The sequence below is a fragment of the Megalobrama amblycephala genome, linkage group LG14, assembly GCF_018812025.1.
Source record: "Megalobrama amblycephala isolate DHTTF-2021 linkage group LG14, ASM1881202v1, whole genome shotgun sequence".
Lineage (NCBI taxonomy): Eukaryota > Metazoa > Chordata > Actinopteri > Cypriniformes > Xenocyprididae > Megalobrama > Megalobrama amblycephala.
Window position 1 is genome coordinate 10,133,672 of NC_063057.1, and position 12,449 is coordinate 10,146,120.

General features: G+C 36.9%; 2 protein-coding genes across 7 annotated transcripts in view; both read right to left on the reverse strand.

Annotated features, from left to right (window-relative positions):
- The window catches only part of LOC125245419 (scavenger receptor cysteine-rich type 1 protein M130-like), a 48,422-nt gene that overhangs the window by 13,948 nt on the left and 22,025 nt on the right, over window positions 1-12,449 (reverse strand). The gene's annotated exons all lie outside the window — the stretch shown is intronic.
- Window positions 6,083-11,522, reverse strand: LOC125245444 (scavenger receptor cysteine-rich type 1 protein M130-like). Of its 3 annotated transcripts, XM_048156041.1 has the most exons (5): window positions 10,880-11,519; window positions 10,585-10,768; window positions 9,090-9,165; window positions 8,859-8,957; window positions 6,383-8,761 (listed from the first exon to the last, which is right to left on the reverse strand). In XM_048156041.1, exon 5 carries the CDS (start codon window positions 8,281-8,283, stop codon window positions 7,291-7,293), a length of 993 nt encoding a protein of 330 aa, XP_048011998.1. In that variant the 5' UTR covers window positions 8,284-8,761; window positions 8,859-8,957; window positions 9,090-9,165; window positions 10,585-10,768; window positions 10,880-11,519; the 3' UTR covers window positions 6,383-7,290. The 3 variants fall into 3 exon arrangements, 2 of the variants coding, with proteins under 2 accessions (XP_048011998.1, XP_048011999.1); XR_007179529.1 differs by lacking the exons at window positions 6,383-8,761; window positions 8,859-8,957; window positions 9,090-9,165 and adding an exon at window positions 6,083-6,157 and having other exon boundaries at window positions 10,880-11,522; XM_048156042.1 differs by lacking the exons at window positions 6,383-8,761; window positions 8,859-8,957; window positions 9,090-9,165 and having other exon boundaries at window positions 9,512-10,768; window positions 10,880-11,522.

Genomic DNA, 12,449 nt, shown 5'->3' on the forward strand with positions numbered 1-12,449 from the left:
GTTTAGAAATATTAGTACATAAATCAAATGTACTGTTTTAAAGATTGTACTGTTTAAATATTCATTTTAATTACTGTAATATATTCAGAAGTATATAGTGCTTGACATTTTCTCCAGTTGCACAGGCCTAAACATTATTACACAAAAGAGTGTCAGAAAAGAGCATTTTCTTTAAAAATTAGAGACATCAAAGTATCCCTGTGACTACATACACAGTTCATCATGATACAGGAGCTAGACCAAGCTTGCAGTTGCACTGTTTATTACTGCAATACCGATCTATTCCTGTGGGTGTCAGTAAAAGACTATGTGATGACAAACTTCTGGTGACTAAGCGCTTCGCTCTGTATGGGTTCCAGACTAATCTGACTTTGACACGAGCCACAGTAAAAAATAGCCTACTGCTGTCTGTTCCAGCACAATTTTACTCATAAATAATTGACTGCAGTAAAATGAATAGAATAATCATTTTCCTGGCAATAATTCCAAGAATTATGCAATGTTTCAAAAATTCCGATTCCCTAATGAATCTTTTGAATCGATTCTTTACACTTAATTATTCAAACGGGTTAGCACAACCATGAGCACAACGATCAGAATCGAATGATTCAAACTCACGGACTGAATCAGTGGGGTGGGGTTCTCATTAAGTAAAATTTTAACAAGATATTTTATAACACAGAGAACAAAGCAGGCGCTAGATGAAGTGGATACTTACCAATCAATCAACTGAAACTACACTTGCAACTACATACTATCGAGTTCTACCTTTGTAATTTATTTACACAAGAAATGACAGAATTATCACAACAGCATCGGTTACAAAAATGTTATTAAATGGATAGTTTTCTGGTAGTTTTGATCCTTGATTCTGAATGGTTGAGCCGCGTTCAAAGCCGTTGTAAAATTCCCGAAAACATAGCTGATCGCATTCGGATGGGATTAGTTTTACATTGGGAGGTGGAGTAATGTAATTTTATCACAGGACGTCTGTAATATTAATGGCCAATTCACACGGGATAAATGCGCGCTTCGGTTTCACACAGACACTTGGTACTATGGCACCGTGGGTATTGTGTTCCCACAGTGTTTGACGCAGTGCTAGTTCCCTTGAAAGGGAACGTCTCAGGTTATGTACGTAACCATGGTTCCCTGAGAGGGAACAAGACACTGCATTACTTTACCATACTCCCTGCTGCCTGTGACCGACTTGCTTCGACCTATCAGAAGCTAATGCTGTTTGGTTCAAGTGTGCTTTATAAGGCTTGTTTGAGATGAGCAAATTCTGCGCAGAACCGATCACCGCAAGATGCATGCCGGTTGGAAATGTATCCGAGGGTGGGCCGCCTTGCTCTGATGTCATGCCGACGTGTGTCAAAAAAGTCTCGCGAGGGCGACTGTGCTGACCAAAAGCACGATGGGAAACGACTTGCTGACGACACAGCTTAAAGCTTATTGGTATAAACAACTGTGATGTATTGATCTGTTTTAAAATGTTTGATTTTAAAACTCTAATACCATGTTTTTATGTGTAAAAATAATGTGCAAATATATCCAGAATCTCTGACACTGCGATCTGCGATGGGTTATGTAATTGTTGTCATTTATAAAAAAATATATATATATAAAAACATGTCTATAATTAAAGTTAAAGTGAGTGATACACACATCTTTTGAATGGAAATAAATAACACGTACTTTTGGTGTCTTGTCCATTATGTTTATTTTCATATAAAAGCAACAGAACTAAAATTACATCCAATTTATCAGCAACACAGCGCACAAGTGTGAAATCCCACGATATCTGCCTTTGATCTCGTAGGTTCTGATCCACTACGAGAACAGAGAACTGTCCGTCTTGCCTGCACTTTTTTCACTCCTCCCCTCACTGCAGCTGCCTACTCTTAGCTGAACTTCAGGCGAGGATAGGTGCATCTCAAACAAGCCTATAGTTTCCTGGTCATGACGTCACACACCTATGACTTTCCGTCACGCCATTGGACTGATTTCACATGTGCTTCACGACGCAATCATGCAGAGGCGTTCCCACAGCGTTTGACGCAGCATCTCCTTCCCTCTCAGGGAACCATGGTTACATACGTAACCTGAGACGTTTTCCCGTGCCTGACACTGACAGTGCTAGTCAAAGCATTTGTCTTTTGCGTCTTGTTCCATGTTCACAACAAGTTTTAATATAAAAGTCTTTGTGACTGAGTGACTCACTCAAAGACAATCTTTGCCGCCATCTGGCATAATAATGTAACTTATTTTGCTGTTCACTGTCAGGGACTATTTTTTCAGGGGAAGGAAGGCTTTTGTTGATTTTACTTCATGAAAGTTGCATTGATACATATTTTTTGGCTTTAATGTTTGTAATGTGTGGTAATCGTTTTATAAAAGCAATAAGCCTTGTGAAGCCATGGCTTACAGTGAACTTAAGGGGGTTTTAACAACGCGCCTTAGCGGTTATAAATTCACTGTAAACCACAGCTTCACAAGGCTTATTGCTTTACTAGGCCACAGATACATTTGTACAATTTATTTCATGTGTTTTAAGCATGCTGTAGTCTCTAAATCATGAATCTAAATCAGGCAAACAATTTTTAGTGAAAGCATTAAGCAGTGCCACCACATTTAATAATCTTAGTATTTCACATTGTTATATTATTAATGTTAATAAAAATACAAAGACGTTGATTCACAGAAGAATTTAGCCCTTTTACATTTATTTATTTTATCTTTTTCTTTCTTTCTTTCTTTCTTTCTTTCTTTCATCATAAGAAGTATTGATGCAGACCATTTGTTGATAAAAATGAATTACATAGAATGGGCACGTTACATTGAAGTAAAGTGCAAAAGTAAATACATGTATGTCATAAGCTACACAATTTTGTCTGTCATTTTGTTTATGTGAACGTCATTTTACACATTTGTAGCCTAACTATTTATCTGCAACTTCGACTTTAAAACGTGTTTTTTGTCTTTGCGTGAATGTAAACTTCAATTTACAAATACGAATATTAATATCACAAATTCTCAAATTCAAACTGAGTTTTGCTACTGATTTACCTTCATATATTTTGGCCCCATAATGTATGGTTTACCTGAACCACACACACACACAAAACAACAACAACAAGCGTTCACAATGGTTGGCTTTAATCATATGATAACCTATATAGGCTACAGTAGCCTACGTTTTAGTATATAAATTCTCATTGTATCCACACGATGGCAGTAAAAGATCGTAAAATATGACTGAAATTACACAAGTGGTACGAGCTGGATGAGTCTGAACTGTCATTATACAGACCACCACCATGGATATTCTGTCTGTCTATATGCCAAGGCTATATGAACTCTAATGTTGCAGTTGGTTTGAACAGCTTGAAACTGAAATCATAGTGAAGCATTATTAAGCATCAAAACTGCTTTAACAAACCTATGACAGTAATGACTTAAAAATAAATAAATAAAGAGTTCTCAAACCTGTAAGAACCTCATTCATATCTGGAGCAGTATTTGCGCTGAAACAGAGCAACAAAGGCAATTATAACAATAGTGTTCCCAAAACACAAACATAATTTAGCATGATAAACAGAAACTCTAAAATCTTAGTACTTCGCTCATTCTTGTTTAATCTATTGGGTAGGTTAGTTAAAAAACAACAACAACAGTGTGGTCATAGGTCATCTCATCAATGTTTTTTGTGTGTGTGTGTGTGTGTGTTTAGACAGGATATAACTTACCTTTTCTTGCAATGAGCATACATGTTATAAATCGCACGGATATTTTTATTTCGCTAAACAGCTACAGCTTTCCGTCATCCTAGTCTGCAAACTTAACTCAACCAATCACATACGCCACATCACATCACCTGCGTAACAGCAATTAAAGGGACCGCAATCATTTTTTTTTTTTTAGTTCAAATAAATTCTATTGAGAGTTTGCCGCATCTATATTGCTAGTTTGATATTCCTACTTCAGATTCAGGGGTTTTGTCCCCTGCAAATGCTAAGCTACTTAAGATGATCGAGTCAATTTGTGAAACTTGCAGGGAAATGTTATCATCATTATATGAAAAATGATAATGGAAACTCAATCATGGACACACACAAAAAAAGTTTTTTTAATCAATTATCATTACATTTTAAATATTACAACTAGAGGAATACATTAAGCACTGCAATATCGTTGTACTATATTTCCAGAAGATAAAAGATGATGATGATGGGCACTCTGTTTATTTTTATTTTTTATTTTTTTTGGTTTTTGTTGAAGGGGGTCGCACTTTCCTTAGGAAATTATGCATAGACCTCAAGACACATGTGCTGATGTGTATATACTGTAATTAGCACACTTTACCATTTACTTCACTGAAATTAATTACAAATGACAGAACATGATCAGAGGTATTAATTACACAGTAGAATCTTAATACAGAGTTAAAGCTCTTACATTTCATATTTTCATATTTGCGTTAAAATAATATTTAATATACTTCTTTAAGGTTTAAGCAATAGCCCATCGTTATGATTACATTTTTTTTGGTTCGTCTGATCACTTGTTTCCATGACAAATGCAGAGCGGACACTCCTCCAGCACCATGGACAGCGACCGGTACAATTCAGCACCAGTGGAAGCGGCTTCTGGGGGGAATGAACCGAACCCCTCGTCATTAGAAGGTGCTCGAAATACGACAATTACTAAAATAATATTTGTTAAACTTTCTCTATTAAAGTAATGAGACATGAAATCAGAACAAGGAGACAAAGAGTCCTCTGCATTTCTCCTGGTTGAATGAAAAGGTTTAGACAATATTAATCTGTATTTCTTTTTATATATATATTAATAGCTGTAATTGTAGGCAGTTCACACACTCTCTCCCTGTTCATTTGGCTCCTCTTCCCAGTTCTCTGTCAATTAAAAAAAAAAAAAAATCTAAATCTATGTAAATTTTGCAATATAATCAGAATTTAGATATGTGCCACCAGCTGGTGACTACTTGAGCTGAGAGTAAATGAAAATAAGTAAGATGATGAACAAATGATTTGTTTTAGATGAAACTGGTTGCCAGAGGTGAACATAATAAGACACGTCTGATTGAAACCCCCTCAGACTCCCTTACAGCTCCAACATTTCATTCACAAGAGATGACATCATCATAATTCCTCTAAATTGTCCTCTAAAGATGTACAGCAGTTGCATATTTTGTAAATCTGTGTCATGCTAAAATGAACAGTGAAAAACGAGACTGTAAAAATCATCTTCTCTCATGGTTGTGGCGTCATCATAGGTCTCATTCATGTGATCTGTGTCAAAAGACAGAGATAACATCACTGTCTCTAAACAAGCACTAAGTGATATCTGCTCTCCTATTTATTTATGTTGAAGTAATAATTTTAGTATGAAAAATTCTCACAATCGTGTATATCAGAGATGACATCATACTCCTCTGGAGAGTCTTTATCCATTTTGTCTGCATCAATGAAAATAAAGCATAAAATAAAGCATATGCTCTTAGAAAAGTCAGTTAAAACATGCACAATGTATTGTGTTAATATGAAGGAATTTTCTGTAAAAATGAAAGATACTTTCCTGGCAGAAAATTACCAGCAACTTTTCCATTTTTCTACTTTTTTTTTTTCTTACAGTGTAAAATCAACCAAAATGTTGTTCAAATGATGAACTGCATTAATAAATGAGTTCAGAAATGCTGACACGGATGTCTACCCTTCGTCAAACCTCCTCTCACACTAACACCTGTGTGCTCTCTCACTGACTGCAGCACAAACACAGCGCTGTGGTTTTCACTGCTGAATTCTGTGGTTAAAAGCAGGAAGCCTAACAAGATTATCATTTCTTCACTTTAACTGACAAAAGACCTGTAGAATCATTACACATGTCAGCATGGTAAAATAACCCAGTGTGTCGATTATTGGGTCTGTAATGGATCTCCTCAAACAGCGTTATGATACACCTCCAGCCTCCCAGAGCACCGGCCCTCCCGTCCACTCAGTCTGAGAGGAACATGATCTAACATGTACACATCATACGTGTGTAGCAGTGATGCGTGGGTTGCAGTGCCGGCCCGAGCCTCTTGGGGGCCCTAAGCAGCATTTGATTTGGGGGCCCCCCTCCCACCACGTGAAGTCACCTGTGGTTGAAGATTATTGACACAAATGTCACACTATAATGTTACATTATAAATGAATACAGTGAGGTTATGTATTAATACAAAATAAATAATAAAAAAATCGATACTTAAAATACTTTATTCTTAAACTTCTGTATACAAACTGTCACAAAACATGAAATAAATAATTAGCAAATGCAAATGTGCATTAAATGTGCAATCTTTTAAATAAAACCAAAATAGACAAACATTAATATAATCAAAAATATAATGTTACAAAAAAATAGATTAATTAGAAACATAAGAATAGCAAGGGTTCAACAATGGCAATTGTACAACAATGACCTCAAAATCGTTCCTTCCTAGCTTTTCTGGAGGCAAAGTCACTGATGACATCATTGTATGGTATTGCTTGGCCAACTTTGTTATTAATACTAATAACTGCAAGTCCACTTAGTCTTTCCTGGGCCATTGATGATCTCAAGTATGTTTTAATCAATTTGAGCTTGGAAAAGCTCCTCTCTGCTGAGGCAACTGTCACAGGCAGAGTGCAGGCTATCCTGAGAGCTACCCAAAGATTTGGGTAAAGCTCACACATCTCATTTTGTGAGAGGTATGTGAGAAGCTCAAGGGCGGTCATCATAGTTTGGGGAAGTTCAGGAAGACTCTCAATCTCTACAGCCACTGCACTACCATCAATATCAGCCTCCTCTCCACAAGAGAGTTTTTCCCCATGAAGCTCACATTGTTCCCTCCGGATCTTCCGATCTAGCTCCCTAAAATTGAGCAGCACTCCAAAGTTTTCTTTAACCTCACTTAGAGACTTAAATCTATCCTCCAACGACTGAATGCTACAGTCCACTACAGCATTAAAAAAGGACACTTCTAGCCTCTTCATAGCATCCACTATTGGCTCATCTGCAGCCTCATAGGCAAAGTGCCTTTTTGTAGAATGCAATCGCTTTTCTTTCAGCACTGCTTCTGTGTTCATCTGCTCACAAATTTCTTTTGCAGATGTCTGTGCATCACAGAAGCCTGTTTTTCGGTAACTGATGAGTTCGGCTTTGTTCTTTTGTACAAGGTTAACAGCTACATCAAGCTGCATGTTGGTTGACTGTAGAAGCTTGCTAGTGATGTTAATTTTAGACAAAATGTCATACCAGACGACACAACAAATCTGAAATGATTAATGATGAACCTATTTCTTCCGCAAGGGAGTTGGCTTCAACAGCCACTACAGGGTCCGTCGCTTTATTTCTAACTTCTAGCAGGGCTTCCCTCACCTTCTCTGACTGGTAGCGCAAAGCTTCAATGCTTTTTATCCGGCTTTCCCAGAGCGTCTCACTCCAGGACTTGAGGGTGAGGTCAACAAACTTCCGTAAGATGGCCCACCTTTGAGTGGACCCAGCGAACAAATTGTACACCTTCTCCACATTTCCAAAAAAACAAGAAGCATCCGTTGATGCTTTAGCTGCATCTGACACTGTCAGATTTAGAGTATGAGAACTGCAAGGCACATAAAAAGCTCTTGGATTTTTAACCAATAGCCTAGCCTGCACATCTTTGTTTTTTCCCTTCATATTAGCCCCATTGTCATAGGACTGCCCCCGACAATCCTGAAAAGGGATGTTCAATTCCTCAAGCCTGTTAAGAATTAGACTGGACAAACCCAGGCCAGTGGATTCTGGAGCTATCAGAAATCCTAAAAAGTGCTCTTTTATTTCTGGTGTTTTGCCCAGAGTGACTGTGCGCACCACAACAGACATTTGTTCATGGAGACTAACATCAGGTGTACAGTCTAAAATAATTGAATAATATTTGCAGTTCTTGATTTCTGCCACCATTACCTCAATTATTTTGTCACTGACACACTCTATCAGCTCATTCTGGATAGTCTTACCTAGGTACGTGTTGTGCTGCATTCCACTATCAATTCGTCTGATGTGGTCTTTTAACACAGGGTCAAATTTTGCTATCAGTTCCACCTCTTTAAGGAAGTTCCCATTGTTGGCCTGATGCAAAGTATCGACAGACCCCCTGAGTGCAAGATTCCTCTCTGCCAAAGACTGAATGATACTAATCAAACGGATGAGAACATCTCTCCAACGATTTTTTTTCTGCCTCCAAAAGGGCCATTTCTGTTGCATCAATAGTCTTCTGCTTAGAAAGATGGAGGGCAAAGTCTTTCCACTTCACCATATTATTGCAATGATCTGGACTATTCTCATGCTGTTTCAGCAAAGCACCTACATTTACCCAATCACGCTGTCCCTCTGTTGACAGTTTTGTGGACTTCTTCAAGAATAATTTGCAACAGAAGCAGTAAACCGCATCTTTTTTTTTTTGAATAAATTAACCAGCTTCGCTTGATTTTTTCCCCATTAACTAATTGTCTGTATGTATAGTGGTAGTGAAAGCTTCGTCCATCTGATTTCTTGGGGAAGGTGAAGGTGTCACTTATTGGCACTGGCCCTCTTTTTACCAGATCAGTCCTTTCTGAGTCTGACAGGAATTCTGACCATTCAACTGGGTCAACTGGAGGAGCTGTTGATCTATCTTGATAGCTGGAGCTTGTTGAGGGAGTGGATGGGAAATCTATAGTAGTGGGTGCAGATGTAGAAGGACCTGTAGGGACATTAGATTTAAAAAATAAAATTATAACATAACACAGGACATTTTACAGTAAAGCTAACACAAAACAAAAACTGTTAGATTAACTGACCTGTCATGCTGGCTGAGGTTGAAACTGATGTATCAGTGAATGTAAGTGCTTGTAACTGCTCGTCACTTTCAGGTGCTTGTAACTCTGCAGTGGATGAACCTGCAATGATAAAATAAACAAACAAGCAAACAAACAAACAAACAAATAAATAAAAAGCTATGTTAAATGTGTCATGTCATATTAACAGGCTATGTAACCATTTGCCTCAATGAAAAACCAGAAAAACCTCACCTGCTGTATCATCAGCTGTGGAGGCACTGACACTTGAAACATCAGGGGCGGGTAGAGTTGGTTGTGCTCCAAAGTACTTCAACAGTGTTATGAAAAAAAAATAGCATTGCATAATTGCTCGAGCAGAATGAGTTTGTTTTGTCATCATTACTTACACAACAAGCAATTCCACACCAGTGACCACACCTAACAATTCATATTCTATTGGCAAATGAGGCATAATTGCAGTATGGTGAAAACTTAACATGGTGATCTACTGCAGCCTATAAATGTGAGGATAGGGTAACACTTTAGAATAATGGTCTGTCATTAATAAGTAACTATGCAGGAAGTAATGCAGGACTAATGAGTAGATCTACATTAACACTTCAGCTACTACTATTAACTAATATAGAAACAAGCTTAACTAATCAGTAAGTAATATCAAATTTAGAAGATAGTTCCTTATTAACTAATCAGTAATTACCTAATGATATTACCATCATTAATAACTATTAACTAATGGACAAATTGTAAAGAACATTAGCATGTGTCTGAGATGTAATCAGTCATAATTTTTACTTTGAATATAATCATAAAATGCATCATTAATTACTCAAGTGTTAGCTAGTCACTATGCAGGAACTACTACTGATCACAAACCATTATTTTAAAGTGAAAAACATGTTTTTCACTTTAAAATAATGGTCCTGATCACTAGTAGTTCTTGAAGAAAATGACTAGGTACTTGATTAATTAGCGATGCATTTTATGACGATGTTGAGATGAACTACTAGTGGTCTGCACCATTATTTTAAAGTGAAAAACATGGTTTTCACTTTAAAATAATGGTCCTGATCACTAGTAGTTCCTGCATAGTGACTAGGTAACACTTGAGTAATTAATGATGCATTTTATGACCACACTGAGAGTAAAAAAAGACAATTGCTCACATCTCAAACACTTTAATGTTGTGATTAGTAATTAATTAGTAATTCTTTATAATTTCTCATAGTTACCTATTAACGTTAGTTATTATTGATGCCAATGTCATTCTCTAATTATTGATTAGCTAATAAGGAACTATCTTTGTCCTAAATTTGATATTACTTACTGATTAGTTAAGCTTGTTTCTATATTAGTTAATAGTAGTAGCTCAAGTGTTAATGTAGATCTACTCATTAGTCCTGCATTACTTACTGCATAGTTACTTATTAATGACGGACCATTATTCTAAAGTGTTACCGAGGATAGCACTGCTACATCACTCGCCACCATATTAATAAATAAATAATATAGAAATAAAGAAATATGGCATCCCTTTCAACTTAAACTGATATCTATAATCAATTCCTGAAATACACCTAGATAAATGTATATTAATAATGCGATTTAACGTTAGCTCTGGTGATGGCTTATATAAGATCATGAGTCATGACTAGCTGCTACCTCAAGTGACATGAGCACAATTTGTGCTGCTGCACAAAACATTCTGTAAATAATTATGCAAACATACCTTTATCTTGCTCTTTTTTCTCCTCCTCTGTCTTTTTCTTCTTTCTTTTTTCGGCACCAGAGGGATACATCCTTTTTTGTGACATGGCACGATTGGGGAAAACACGATTGGGGGGCCCCCTATTGGCCAGGGGGCCCCAAGCAGCCGCTTAGTTCGCTTATGCCTCGGGCCGGCCCTGCTGTTTCTAAAGGTAAAAAGGGCACAGGAAAGATAGAGAAAAAAGTAAAATAATAGTTTTACAATATTACTCAATGATTTTATGTCCATACTTGTATAGTTCACGTTGTTCTCCTACCAGCACATACAACGCTCACATCATTGTCATAGGAACAATTGTGTGAAGGTGACATTGGGCAGAGAGCAAACTGATACTCGTCTCCCCCACACTGAATCTCTTGTGTCCACATCTGAGCGTCTCCTTTTCCAAAAACATCTTCTCCCAGCACCTGTACAGGAGCCCCACAGTCCAGCTCTCTACACACAACCTCTGCATCCTGCTGGTCAAAGGCAGCAGCACACACTGTGTGCCATGTGTTCCCATGAGGAACCTCTAGTCTTCCAGAACAGCGTGAACCTCCAACCAGCCTGATGCCTGAGATGATTATGATAAAAATGTGACAAATGTGATTATGTTTATACATTAAAGGGGAAACCATGGAGTGTTGTTTTGCTTTAATATTTGTAAGAGATTTTTTTTTTAAACTGACAATGAAATTGGCTGCAAATAAAAGCTGTTTTGAAATCTACAACTTATTCTAAACTATAGAGTAATTTCAAGGTCAAAGTGTGCCGTTGAGTAACAGTTGAGGTCAGTGCTCATCCTACTCCATTTGGCACCCTAGGTGACTATTAAGGCGGGATGTAATAATATATTTTCACAAACAATATGCATCATGCATAGTGATACTATGTATTGTATATACAGTAATTCACCCAAAATGAAAGTTTAGATATACTTAATTTATCGTCGAATATAATTAAACCCAGAAGCTCAAATGTGTGACCTCCTATGTTTATTAATTATTAATAATAAGTAAAAATAAAACACATTATTTAATAAAAATGCAATATTTAATATTTACAATATTTATGTGCAGTCAGTAACAGAGTACATGCATATGTGTCTGACATAATTCTGTATTTTTAGCTATGAATAATCCTGAATATTTTTAGTATTATTCTGGTGTCATCATTGCCCTGTGAATAGGTGAGAAGGACCAAGTACAAGCCTGTTCAAGACCATTCCTGATTTAATACCAAATGTAGCATTTTAATTAATAGTAGCCTACTGTTTGTTTACCATTTAGTCTCAGAAGTGATCATTTAAAAACTATATTAACTCCATTTTGTCTTTGATATCATGAGAATAGATAGCCATAGAATAGATAGTGGTCATGATTGATATAACATTGAGCCCATAGCTCAGTTCTGGTTAAACTGTGTTAAAAAAACTCGTTGGTCTGCACTATTTATGATTTTTGAACATTAATTTTAAATTCTACTGATAAATACACCAAATACATTCAATAATGAAATCTAGGCAGAAAATTAACCTACCTGAGCAGATCAATCCAACATCTTCACTATGTCTACAGTTATGGTCACCCATTTTCTTTTGTGAGCATTTAAATATTGAGGACTCTGATCCACTACATCTCACATCATCCATCCAGATTTTTCCTGATCCAGGTCCAAAGTGAGCAGCACGCATTGTATTTGAAGTATCGCCACAACCGAGCTCTCTACACACCACTGCAGTGTTTCTCAAATCCCAATAATCATGACACACAGTTCCCCATTCTCCACTATAATAAACCTCCAATCTACCAGCACAGGAATTATTACCACCCACCAGCGTCACGTTT

What these genes read in the sequence shown, in the direction of transcription:
- LOC125245444 (XM_048156041.1), bottom strand. Translation starts at nt 8,283, where the DNA reads ATGCAACAGAAATGGCCCTTTTGGAGGCAGAAAAAAAATCGTTGGAGA.